We start from the raw sequence: 14,321 nt of genomic DNA on the forward strand, positions 1-14,321 counted from the left end.
AATTTCAAAGCTTTTTCTCCTCCTAGTGTTGACAATATGTCTCCTGTAACATCTGGTTTGATAATTGTCTCGTGCAAAAATGTATATGCTTGGGGCCTCCTGATCTAAAATGAATGAAAAGGAATAATACAATTTGATTTTGGAAATTTGAAATAGAACAAATCAGATTTGATTTTCAAAAAGATTATATTTGTTTATAGAAAGTACAAGACAAGGCAGATTTAATTTTTTTTTCAAGGACAGATTTGATTTGAGAAATTAATAGTTGCCAGGAAACTGCAATAAAAGAATGTGGACTGCATCTGTCCCCATACCCACAATTTCTGGTTGTTGGTGTTGGAAATAAGCCACACCCGGACCGATGATGGACTGGTCCAAGAGGGGCCAGTAGCTCAGTGGTAGAGCACTCCAGCAGCGTATGGAAGGTCCTAGGTTTGAGTCCTAGCTGGTCCATGTCTCAACATGGTATCAGAGCCAGGTCCAGGCTAGGAGCCCCAAGCACACGAGAGGTGTGGCTTAAGGGGGGGGGGTGTTGGTGTTGGAAATAAGCCACACCCGGACCGACAATGGACTGGTCCAAGAGGGGCCAGTAGCTCAGTGGTAGAGCACTCCAGCAGCGTATGGAAGGTCCTAGGTTCGAGTCCTAGCTGGTCCATGTCTCAACACTAGTGACTAAATTTAAAGAAAGCATAATCAGAATTGATTTGAACAAGATAAGATTTTAGTGTAGAAAGTTAAGGTCAAAGCTTAAATGATATGGTTTGGAAAAGACTAAAAGTCATAGTAAAGTTGAAGAAGGATGTTTGAGAAAGCCACCACATGTCTTCATTTTCCCCTTTCTTTGTATCAGTGTTCATAGACACTTTCTACCAACAGAAGACTTGGTTTGCTTATTTTTTAAATTGTTTGCATTAATATAAGCTGTGTTGTTTTGCTGACTGAAACATGACATGGCATTGACATAAACTCTTTTCTTCCTAAAGTTCTTTTAGAAAGGATATGGGTTCTAATCCAAATGCTTCTTTGGTTTCTCATCTAGGTAAATGTTTATTGAACTTCTCTTACATTCATATTTGTTTGTTTTCAGCAGTTTAATCCAAGCAGAGTATCTTTGACATGTATCTTTACAATTAAATATTTTGAATCCAAAGTCGACACTCATTTTTTCTAGACCTTTTGATGTATTAAAATGATTCAAGAAGTTGACTTTTTGAAACTATAGTTACTTTATATGTTACAATACATAATATCATATCTTGATATGATACTTCTCTTATTTAAATACAATAACACGGAGTTTTTAATGATGACAATAGTGAATGGAACAGTGAATCCTCTTTTTACTCAGATACGCTAACATGCTAATTCTCCAACAGTTGGGAGTTTTTGTATTGCTGATTGGATCCCACACAATACTAATGATTTCTATATATCAGATTCTGTATATGTTAGTTTGGTAATATGTTTGCTGCCATTTCATTATCTGTTTTTCATCTTGATAAACTTGCACTATCACATTTTGGAAATGATTTTATGTCCAGGGGTGTTGCATTGTATTGTAATGCCAACGTTTCTTCATTTCAGGAAGGCTAATAATATAGAAGTATCATGGAAGTTCTTATATTTGTATTTTAGTGCGTGAAATTGTAAACTGGCCTTGTGCCTTTGTTGGGTTGTTTAGCTCGTGGATTTGAACAAGTAAAGCGTGAGGAATGATGACCCCCTAGAAATGGCCCCATGGGAAGAGATCCTCCGTTAGTGGTCTCTTTGGGCTTAGACCAGGTAAAAAACAAGTTTCCTCAATAAAAAAAATAAAAAATTATATATTATATTAAAAATTAAATATGTACATTATAAATTTTACATTATTTTTAATATATAGTTTATTACGTAACTTACTATACATTAATAGTCTATAATAGTTTTTATTTAAAAATACTGTATGATATTAATTATTAACTGTTGGGGTTCTCTCCTTCCCTTTCAAAGTGCTATCTATAATAGTGCATAATAGTTATAATTTTAAAATTAGTGTATAATATTAATTATATACTTGTTTGCATCAAAATCCATGTGGCGGGGTGTGCAAAGAGAGTCATATTGAAGCTGCAATTTAGGGCAGATTTGCCAGCTGCTTTGACACTATGTCATATTGCCCCCACAATTTAGGATGATTGAGGCCCTTTCAAATTTGGTTGATGACCACAATTGCTCCTCCCGCTCCTTTATTTAGGGTTTTTTAGAGGTTCGAAAGAAAACTAAGGGACAAAATAACAAATTATTTCCATGTTGATTCTGCACTGACTTTGATTCCATCTCAAAATTGGCCCTATTTCTGAGCAATTCAGTAATTTCACTAGTTTTTATAGGGTTTCCTGGGTTTTTGCAACAATTTTTTTCACTTTTTTTGCCATTTTTTAGTGTTTTTAAACTTAATTTTAATACGAAAAATTGTTGAAAATTGGACAGCAATTTTTTTGTGAATCGAGATTTTTCAGGGAATAAATTGGCTTGCTCCATAATTTGTGATTATTCAGATATAATCGTGATTTTTTGCAGATTATTGCTTCTTTGGGCATGATAATTGGGTATGGTGGTCAGCTGCTCTTTTCTAAACTCGGTGTGGCTTGCTTTTGAATGTAAAAAAGTATATAAAATATTAAAAAATATAATTTCCTTTGCCAAATATATGTTTCCTATGGAAAATTAAAATTCATGTCTGATTAGGTCACCCTAAGAATATTATAGGATGACAGGTGCCAAAATGCACAGAAATATTCCTGAAGTGTTATGTTCTACATGAAGTGAAAGCTTCATGAAAATCATAGGTCAACAAAGGTGATATCTACTCCTAGGGAGCTATATGTATTACCAATGCCCCTTAGTGATTATATTTGGAACAAATATATAATTTTGCTTTACAATTCCCATACTCGTTAAACAAAACTTCTTAATATATCATGAGAAATAAATGTTGTAGGACAGATACATTGTCACATTTTCTTTAGATAATTGCCTTTCCATGATCCAATAAAATGGAGTGGCCTTGATGTTGAATGAGCACCAGGGACAAGAGGTTTTGTTATAGCTGAGGAAGGGTATAGAACATTATGGAGAATGAAATTTGGAAGTCTTGGTGATTTGAGTTGAATTGTCCCATTTCTTTAAGGTTGCTGACTTGTTCTATCTGCCAAATATTTTGGACCAAATCTATCTTCATGAAATCCCTCAAAAAGTCCTGTTGAAAAATCATTTGTTGTGTGGCATCATCATGTAGGACCCAAGTATCATACTAGATTGCATTAATTGAAGCATAGTTGACATCATCTGACATGGAAAGCTCACATTAAGTTGCAAACTGAGCTGAATCTAATTTTGAAATTCTCTTCATCCCTTATATGCTTGCTTTTGTTTTTGATAGGCCTCACTTTTATCCTATGATGTTTTGCATTTGTGAACCTCAGGCCTCCCATTTCTACCACATCGTTCACAAAACAAGTTTTGTCTGTTATTTTGCTTCTAATAGTGTTGACTGTTGCTGCTGCCGTTTATGTATCCTTGTTCTCTACTCCTCCTCGATTGTTTCTTTCACTCGTGGACGATGAAAGTTTATTGGAAGAATTGCTTTTCTGATGAGCATAGCAAATACTCTATCATGGTTTCAATATTTATTCCAAATGCCTTTCCTCTTTCAGCCATCTTTTAATTAAGTTATTTACTAATAAAAAATGAGTGGCTTCAATTGATTGCTTGCTTGAAATAATTGTAATGTCCCACCCGCGAACTAAGATTAGTTCACATAAGCAATACCCATCGAGATCATCCAAATTCGAGAAGTCTCCCATGGAGACGAATTTGTAAATAAGATTTGAAAATATTTACAGTCATATCAATCATATCTGAATTAGCGATCCAATGTCTATCGCGAACAGGAGAATAAGGAAAATGATTCCAGCTATTGGAGTGTAATAACAAGTCTCCAACGTATACATCAATAGTGAGTAAGGCCAAAACTAAATAAAGATTCCTTTATCGAGGATGGTATAATAGGCACGTAGGATATAATTCAAGTAAGTCGACTACGTCATCCTAACAAGCATCGATCTAAGGAGAAGACACAAATCAAGTGATTAGTCAGCAACTGTTAAGATAGCGATTTGTATATTCAACAGCCTTCAATCATATCGTCAATAATAACCAGGCGTGGCTAATTGATGTTTAGAGAGAATTAAAGAGTTATCGATATCATGAACAGTAGATCTGCAAGAAGTCGATCAAGGGATGAGGAAACAGAAGGACCCATCCAGATTACCCAGTCATCCCCTAGATTCACAATAATAATCTTCTATGATTTAAGGATCGCAGTAATGAATGAGAGGAAATATTTAATATTTAACTCATGATTAATAAATCGATCCAGTTAAGCAAGCTAAACATATGATTAAGATATGCGATTAATTCATAATGGAAAGACACGATCTCTGAATAAAGATTCACAACTCAACGAAAAGACAAAATGAAAGTATATAATGCAGGTCAAATTCGTTCAATGTGGGGTACCAAGGAATTCAGATTATACAAATTCATAGGGAGTTCTATTCCTATTTCTTATTCTAGTTCTGGATCGCTCTTTGGGAGCCATTGCCGAAGGCACATAATTGGTTGCAAAGGAACACTATCCATAATTGGTTGCAAAGGAACACTATCCATATCAAAGACATCGCAACTTGCTGCAGTTACATATCTCCATACCAAAAACAGCAACCTATCACTATAGGTGATATCATCGTATTCATAGCTGGATAAGTATATTGACACAATAGATATAGCAAAGACATAAGTGTCTGCATACTTATTGAGAGTTAATCTGAAACAACAATCCACTCTGTGTCAGTGTAGTTGAAAAGGAAAGGTTATTAGCATTACCAGAGATCTGGTGCATAACTTATATCATTATATCAGAAAGAGGACATATCTCTGTATATATATAGTTTTGCAGATTGGAATGTTATAACTTTATGTGCTTCTAAGGATCATATCAAATACAATATCAATCCACTAGCCAACTCATATATCGTTCTTTTTGAATAATATTATCATTATTAGACAGTTGTATTTCATCTGCAAGATAACATTAGTATCATCAGGGAGAGACATCTCTTGAACTTGAAACCAATATTTGATATATAATTATCCCCACTTTCCAAGTAACTAGATAAGGGACATTACAATAATTTAAATAGGTTGGGTATGTAGGAAGAAGAGCTTTCATGAAAGCAGTCATATATATATATATATATCATAGAAACGAGACTCGGACTCGGCAAGGCTGACCTGACTCAGGACCCAGCAAAAAATCGACAAGACTCGGCAAAAATTCGGCAGAATTCGGCAAAAAACCCAATTTCTAGTGATTTTTGCCTAGAGCGAGTCTTGGAGAGTCATGAGTCCCTGAGACTCAGCTAGGGTCACTCTGCTCGGGACTTGCCAGTGGAACTCTGATATATATATAACTTTCACGGATTTAGATTGGGCAGGTTTGGTTGATGGCAGGAAATCAACATCTCGATATGTGTTTAGTTTGGGATCTGGTGCAGTCACTTGGACTAGTAAAAAGCAGCACGCAGTGGTTCTCTCCTCGACAAAAGTAGAGTATCAAGGAGCAGTTAAGGCAGCATGTGAGGTAGTTTGGCTTCCCCGGATGCTTGCGGATATGCAGATATCTCAAGCAGGTCCAACTCCCTTGTTTTGTGATAATCAGGGAGTGTTCAAACTTGCCAAGAATCCCGTCTTCCATGAAAGAACCAAGCATGTGGAAACTCACTGTCATTTTATTCGGAAGCTTGTTGAAGATGGCTCAGTTCAGTTGCAGTATGTTCCAACCGCGGATCAGACTGCATACATCCTCACCAACTCTCTCAGTCCAGATAAGTTTGCTAAATTCAGGAAGCAGCTTGGTGTTGTTGACAGATTGACCATTAAGGGAGGGTATTAGAAATATATTCTTTATTGTTTATTAATGGTCAATTATGTAAAATAATGTAAATATTGTAATTTTTAGATTCTTTCTATTTATGATTGTTTCTTATTTAGAAACATCGTTCTCTTGTACATTATTTAATATGATCATTTGATCATTTGTAAATAATCAATCCAGTTTTTACCAATTACGTGCTGTAATAAAAACTTGGGGGGGAAAATAGGTGAACCACCGAATGCAAACCCTGAACCCAAATTGGCGACGTAGCTCTAAAATGTTCTAGCGCAGCCCAGCAAGTTGGACGCAGCTGCAGCTCCTGCGGGACTCCTCACGGACAGACTCATAGATATTTATTTAGGTCTTTTTTTTCGTTGTTGTATTGGGATTCAATGAAAATTTCAAAGCGTTTTTTCTTTTAATTTATTTGTTTCGTTTTTTTATTCTATAAAATTTTAAAAATATGTTTGTTAAATTTGTATTTTAAATTTAAATATCGACTTTCCAGTCAATAAAAAGTTTAAATATTATTTTACTTATATTAATTTTTTATTAAATAACTAATATCCAGAGTTACCCGGGGACGTGTCCCCGACTTGAAAACCCCCGTCCTTGTCCTGAGGACGTTTCGGGGACGGCCAGGGGACGTTTCCTCCCGTCCCCAAATTGCCCTGTGTTTTGAGGGGACGTCTCCGAAACGGGGGGACGCCTGCCCTAGCTCTGGGGGATGTCCGTATGTCCCGGGGACGGCTGGGACGTCCCCAATCCGTCCCGACAACGGCCAGACGTCCCCCATATCTAAGGCCCTTAAAAAATATTAAAAAAGTTGTATTTTCAATTTTTTATTTAAATTTTTCTTATATAGGCCCCTTATTAATTAATTCAAATTGTTATTAAAAATAAAAAAAATTAAAAGATAACATAAATAAAATTTTAAATTTATTAATATAATTCATAATTTTAACAATGAAACTATATGGCAGCAGTTTGGGCGTTTTGACACAGAGATTAGAAAATCGCCAAACTTGGCGAGTCAATAGAAAAATAACACCCAACACCTTTATTAAAGAATAAGTTTTAGGACAAGGGAGCGCGCAAGGGGTGCTGCCCCTTGACCCTGCACCCCACCTTGGGGGCAGCGCCCCCAAACCCTCGTTGAAAAATATGGGGGGAAACTGCGTCGATAGAAGTAGGGAAAATTTAACCTCCGAGTCTATTGATATGCATATTGACAATGTGAATGAATTGAAATTCTGATTTATGAATGCATAATTGCATATTGTCTATTGAGTATCAACAATGTTGTATGTTCAGAATTTACATTCTAAAATGTTTTCAACTTTTCATAGTATCATACACATGCTATATCCATGTTTTTTTGTTTTCATATGAATATAATTTATGTATGCATGCTTTATCCATGTTTTCATATGAACATTTAGAATTTTGAAATTTTCCTATATATTTTAAATTTTTCCTATATTTTATATAGCCGTCCCCCGCCGTCCCCAAATTTGGCAAAAAAATTTGCTGTCCTGGAAACGCGTCCTGCCGCCCCCTGCCCTCCTCGTCCTGGAAACTCGGGTTAACTTTGCTAATATCTAGTTATAACAAATTTAAATTTAAGATCTTTCCTCTTTAAAAAATAATAAAACTAATTTGATAATTTATAGGGTATATTCTTATACTTTAAAAAAAAATTAAATTTATTAAGGCAAATTTAATTTCGATTTTTTTGTCCTTGCTGAACTTCATTCGAATTTCATTGTTGCAGAACTCGAACCTTGTGACTTAGCCTTGGACTATAGAATTGGTTCATTTTTCTTGATTTAAATGATTTTGGTTCTCACACTCACTAAAATCTCTTCTGAGTTGTTTGACTTTGAGGCAAATCTCAAGAAAATAGAATGGTGTTTTGGAGCTAATAACCCCCGTACAAGTCTAAAACACTACAAAATTCCAAAACAAGTTCATCATACATATACCCTTACAAGGTCAGACCAAATTGATCAAACAATCCAATGCTAAATTACAGGGTTTGTAGATTTCCGCCTCAGGTAGCATAATGCATCAGACGAGCCAAAATCTTCAAGAAAAAGGTTTTAGACAACAAACAATAGGTCAGTGCTATTCAAATGTACAGCCTGTAACATCAGTAATGCAGGAGTGCCTAAAGCAAAACTTACAAAGCTGATAGAGATTGGCAAATGTTAAAACTGTTTGAATCCAGTTAATGCAATGCAAAATTGGGCTTAGATATATTTCAAAAGCTCATATGAAATTGGCCTTTCAGGGACAAGGAATTGTTTTTTAATTTTTAGTTTATCATAAGATGGTAAAAGGTCCAGTTCAAGCATTACCTCTGTCTTTCTTTTGTGAAGTAACTTATGTTTTATTAATTCTATTATTTGCATATATTTTGTTTATAAAACTGCCAACATGTATAGAAAACTCATGTAGATTTTGGTTCTCACATCAATTATACAGGATGAAATCCATGAGCGGGATCGTTTTTGTGATTTTATGCTAGTTATACTGAGGTAATGTGTCACTATCAATTGTAGTTTATAATTAGTTTAATCCGTACTGGTGACTAATTATTCTTTCTAAAATTTGGATGCAGAGATTTACTACATTCTCAGCCAGATTTACGCTTGGTTAGCTTCTATTGCCTTTGTTGTGAGATTGTTTAATTGAGGAAAACTTTCATTTCTGTTGAGTTTTTTGTTTTGTTAATAAAGCTTTACATTCTGATTGTTTAAACAAAAGTGAAGGAAGAAAATTCATTGGCATGAAAATATATCTTCATAATGAACAGATATTAATGAGTGCCACTCTTGATGCGGAAAAGTTTTCAAAGTATTTTAACAACTGTCCAATCATTCGCATTCCTGGATTCACTTACCCGGTAGGCCTTTCATTCTCAAATTGTTCCATCCTGCAAGTATTGGATATTTCTTAACATTGTGAACCTGACATTTTCTTGTTATTTTTAGGTCCATACATATTATTTGGAGGATGTACTCACTCTTGTAGGATTCAGTAAGGATGGAAAATCTGTAAATAATGATAATAATAAGAATTTTTTAAGTGAGAACAGTTCATCGCTGACTGAAGAAGACAGAATTGCAATGGATGAGGCCATCGGTTTAGCCTGGTTAGAGGATGATTTTAATTTGCTAATGGATATAATATCAGGAAGTCCAGTTCCTGAACTTTGTAATTATCAACATTCCTTAACTCAAGCTACAGCACTAATGGTCACTGCTGGCAAAGGTAGAGTGGATGATGTTTCTCTGCTTCTCTCCTTTGGTGCTGACTGTTTTCTAAAGGCACAAGATGGAAGTACGGCTTTAGAATGGGCTCAGAGGCACCATCAAGATGAAGCTGCAGAGCTCATCTTGAAACACATAGAGGAGAAATCTCATTTACAATCAGCCACTGAGGAAGCAGAGCTGCTAAAAGCATATATGACCAGTGTTAATGTGGATGAGGTGGATGTTCAACTTATCGAGAAGTTGTTGATAAAGATATGTGAATATCCTACTGTGACCAATTCTGTGTCAGAACCAGGAGCTATACTGATATTCTTATCTGGATGGGAGGAAATATCTCGTTGCAGAGAGCGCTTCCAAGCATCTCCCATCTTCAGCAACAGCACAAAGTACCTAATTCTGCCACTGCACTCTATGGTTCCCTCGGCGGAGCAGAAAAAAGTGTTCAAACGCCCACCTAGTGGTGTTCGAAAGATTGTTCTCTCCACAAACATTGCTGAAACTGCAATAACTATTGATGATATTGTCTATGTAATTGACAGTGGTCGAATGAAAGAGAAAAGCTATGATCCTTATGGTAATGTATCTACTCTTCAAACAGCATGGGTATCCAAGGCAAGTGCAAGACAACGAGAAGGACGAGCTGGGCGATGCCAAACAGGCACTTGTTATCATCTCTTCTCTAAATTCCGTTTTGCAGCGTTGCCTGACTATCAGGTACCCGAGATTAAGAGGACTCCTCTTGAGGAGCTGTGTTTGCAGGTAAGTTGTAGATTCTTATCCACCTTTTCATCCAATTTGCTACTGTGAAGATAAGATCTTTTTGATTTTCCATTCACAATATTGTCTGTGGAATGCTTATTCGTGTATGACTTTCTTGTAAATGAATCAGGTGAAGCTACAAAATCCATATTGTAACATAAGTGAATTTATAAGTAAGGCTATTGATCCACCAGTTGATCTTGCTGTTCGTAATGCTATCACAGTGCTACAAGATATTGGGGCTTTAACACATGATGAGAAACTTACAGAACTAGGAAAGCAGCTGGGTTCTTTGCCAGTTCATCCATCAACAAGCAAAATGCTTTTATTTGCAATATTGATGAACTGCCTTGATCCTGCTTTGACATTAGCCAGTGTAGCAGGCTACAGGGAGCCTTTTGTTTTACCTATGGGACCAAATGAGAAAAAACGAGCTTATGCAGCAAAGATGGACCTAATAGCAATGTATGGGGGTTATAGTGACCATTTGGCAGCAATTGCAGCATTTGATCGCTGGAAACAAGCAAAGAATAGGGAACAACAAGCTGAGTTTTGTAAAAAATATTATGTTTCTCATTCGTTAATGTCTATGTTAGATGGTATGCGTAAGCAGTTGCGGAGAGAGCTTGCTCAAAAGGGATTTATCCCCTGGGATGCAGATTCCTGCAGCTTGAATGCTCAACATACTGGTATTGTACGTGCAGTTATAGTGTCTGGCTTGTATCCAATGGTTGGAACATTGTTACCACCACTTCCAACAGGTCAGAAAGCTGTAGTGCAGACTGCCAGAGGTGAAAAGGTCCGGATTCATCCACACTCATCAAATTTCAGATTGGTGCATTATAATAAACAATCAAATGGTTCATTGAAAAGTCCACTGCTGGTATTTGATGAGGTAACGCGTGGGGAGTCACAGGTGTTTATCAAAAATTGTACTCTTTTTAAACCCTATCCATTACTCCTCCTTGCTACAGAAATGGTGGTTGCACCTCTTGATCCTGATGATGAAATGGATGATGATGAAGAAGATGATGAAGTAAGCGACAGCGAGGAGGAAGATGAGAGTCTTAAAACACTTCCTGCTGAAAAGCAACACCACAAGATCATGTCTTCACCAGATAAGGAAGTTATGGTGGTTATAGATCGTTGGTTTAGATTTGAAGCAACATCACTGGATGCAGCTCAACTTTATTGCTTAAGAGAGAGGCTTTCAGCTGCAGTATTATACAAAGTATGATTTCATTTTTCTGAAACTTTCCTTTGACGTCGGTAGGCGTTCCTTATGAGACCATACAGTGGGGGTAGATGTTGTAGATTTCTCTTTATTTCATTTGTAATATCCGGAACATGTTTTCCAAATGCAAACATTGTATGTTCATGCTTGTTATGCTTAGTAAGTACCTGTAATTTTTAAATCCATATGTAGACAGACTGTGGTTTTATGGTTGGTTTTTAATACCAATCACAGAACCTCAGAGCTGGGCCAAAATTCTTGTATCTCACCTAATCTAATTTATCTTTGTCAGATCAAGCATCCCCGTAATAATTTGCCTCCTATTCTTGGAGAATCAGTTTTTGCTGCTGCGTGTATGCTATCCTATGACGGAGGACTAGATGTGGAGACTCCTACGAAAAGAGAACATCAGGACTTTCATTCACGGATGATGACTGTTTCGGACATTCGTGGAGGTTCTTCACCCATAATGAACAGGATATCGAGACAAAATGGTCAACGGGGAGGCTCGTCAGGCACAAGGACATCGATAGGGACAGATGCAGATATATACGATGATAAAGGAAATACTTATCAAACAAAATCAAGCCCTGGTGTCAGTCCAGGAAACAGGAACCCCCGAGGATCAGAGAATGGCCTACTTCAAAATGGTTTCTCACGTAATGTGAGGCAACTCTATGTACCAGTTCGTGATGGGAGAGTGGCATATGGGAATAATAGAGTAGAACATTCACAGGAGATACCAGTGCTGTGCAATGACACAACATCTAAAAGGCCCCGAGGCAGTAGATAAGGCCAAATTGGGATAGACCATGAGCATGTTTGGTTTATGTCCTTGCATGAAAGAGAGAACATGTGGTGGACGGCAAGCAGTGGCTGCAATCTAATTTGAAAACCACTGTTATTGGACTGTAGAATTCTTAACTCAAGGGTAGACCTGGAAATCAGAACATCTGTTGGAATATGAATTGCCTTGTGAATGATCTATCAAAGGTCCATGCCTTACGTCAAACATTGAGACCCAAGCAATTGGAGATCTATTAGGAGGTTATAAATGGGATCAGTAAAAAAACTTTAAAAAATACTTGCAGTCTACCATTTAAAGTGCAACAAAGATTGATGTTAGTTCGTAGTGGCACATGGACCAGGGGAGCTGTATTTTTGTATTGTATACATCAGTTTGCTGAATTACTTGCTCCCGATCAGGAATGTTCTGTTATCAATTTGAAACAGCCCCCTAAATTTTCTTTGCAGCATAGATATATGCTCTCTTTATCTTCCATGTTGAACGCTTTGAATGCCACTTTTGTGGCACCAGTATACACAATTAATGATACATACTAATGCATATCTTGTTTGAATGCTGGCTGTTCGGTAAAATTGAGTTTGTCAAATGCTTATAATGATTGCGGACAATTTTAACATGAATTTAAAACATTCTCCTGAACATATTTTTTTCTAAGAGGTTAGTGATTTTGATATGGAGCTATGAATTGGGGGACCTCATCTCCATTTAAAGCATTCATTAATAGCATCCAAAGGGGTTTGAATCTTGATGACAAGAACAACACAACTTGATCATCGTTTCATGTCAATACCGGTCTCTTGAGCAATTTTAGTTTGGCAAAGTGGATGGGAACCTTTAACAAGTATTTAGCAGGAAAGTGTTTGTCTTCTCTTACGCTATATTGTTTTCAGGTGCACAACTATACTGCAGTACACACGCCTTGATTATCAAGCTTGACTTAAATAATATTGATAAAAGGAAAAGCATAGAACATGCATCTGATGGTATCAATGAAGAAAAAAAAAGGTCCAGCACATTCAAGACCTCAAAAGTTAGGATCTAGGAAAATGTTGATTAGTACAAATTCGGGTATGGTGCGCTAAGGGTTATCCAAATGATTTGAGGTGGCTATACCACCGTAGGTGTGAGAATATATAGGAACATTGGGGTTGACGTCTCGAGTCTTATAGCTATTTCTCGGGAGATGTTAGATCTATGTCGAGAGAATGGTAAGTGTAAAAGTGTGAACAAATTAATCACCAGTTTTGATGAACAATGCACGAATATATCGACAGTCAATATTTATTTCCATAATTCATAGTGTTTATTTATTTATTTGCCTAGTCAATTTTTTTATTTATTTTTTATAGTTTGCTGAATAGTTTACAAAGAAAAAAAGATGATATTCCTCGGTCAAAATAATATTTCCTGTTATATTATTATTTTTTAATCACTAGTTTAAAATATATATTTGAAATAAATGTAGAACTATAAGGGAGTATCCCCTTTCTTATCAAACTCGTCAAAGGTGTCGAGCATTTCTAGGTAGTGATTATAATTACAAATGTTACTCCCTTTTGTTATCAAACTCGTCAAAGGTGTCCTTACGCATTTCTAGGTAGTGATTATAATTACAAATGCTGGGTCAGAGAGATTTTTTGGTTTGCATTTCAAGTTAGTGATTATAATTACAGATGTTGGGTCATAGAGATTTAAAACATCAATAAAGTTTGTAATACACCAACAAACAAGGTTCAAATCTGCAATCGCATGAACATAGCATTCATTTAACGCTCTATTTTTTGCACATTGACAGATCAATTCAAAATATCTTCCAGGGCATTTTCCATTTCATCATTTGGATTCTAGCTAAGTACCTTTATTTTATAATTTAAATTATATTTATTTTGATGCATATATCCAAAGATATTTACTAGTTATTGCTATAATAGATTTGTCCTATGATTATATTTGAAAAGATTGTTTAGTTCACTCTTATACCCTTTATGGTTTGTCTTCTCATTTCTATATTTTAGATTTGATACATAATTTTCTAAGACTATATCAACCCTTTACCCTTGGTTTATTTTTTATGTAAAGTAGTATCATACTTATAATATCATTTTTTTATGTAAAGTAGTATCGTACTTATAATAGCATTTAGAAGTTCTTGTTTAAATCATTCTATGGCTTCTTATGGCTTTTCATTTAGTTGGTCAAAACATTCCTATTGTTCGTAATTAATATAATTTCGATTATGATATATATGTGAGTAAACAAGAGCTT

At 35.8% G+C, this 14,321-nt stretch overlaps 1 protein-coding gene across 2 annotated transcripts in view; it reads left to right on the top strand.

The window, feature by feature from the left end:
• LOC131048393 (DExH-box ATP-dependent RNA helicase DExH6) overlaps window positions 1-12,609 on the top strand; it is an 86,824-nt gene extending 74,215 nt beyond the window's left edge. For both annotated transcript variants that reach the window (XM_057982342.2, XM_057982343.2), the window contains 6 exons: window positions 8,465-8,517; window positions 8,601-8,634; window positions 8,796-8,885; window positions 8,974-10,014; window positions 10,145-11,245; window positions 11,541-12,609. In XM_057982342.2, the coding sequence (XP_057838325.2) occupies window positions 8,465-8,517; window positions 8,601-8,634; window positions 8,796-8,885; window positions 8,974-10,014; window positions 10,145-11,245; window positions 11,541-12,041 (2,820 nt within the window). In that variant the 3' untranslated portion in view covers window positions 12,042-12,609. The remainder of the gene's footprint in view (window positions 1-8,464; window positions 8,518-8,600; window positions 8,635-8,795; window positions 8,886-8,973; window positions 10,015-10,144; window positions 11,246-11,540) is intronic.
• Window positions 12,610-14,321: the final 1,712 nt, after the last annotated feature.

Source organism: Cryptomeria japonica, chromosome 8 (genome assembly GCF_030272615.1).
Source record: "Cryptomeria japonica chromosome 8, Sugi_1.0, whole genome shotgun sequence".
In the NCBI taxonomy this organism is placed as follows: domain Eukaryota; kingdom Viridiplantae; phylum Streptophyta; class Pinopsida; order Cupressales; family Cupressaceae; genus Cryptomeria; species Cryptomeria japonica.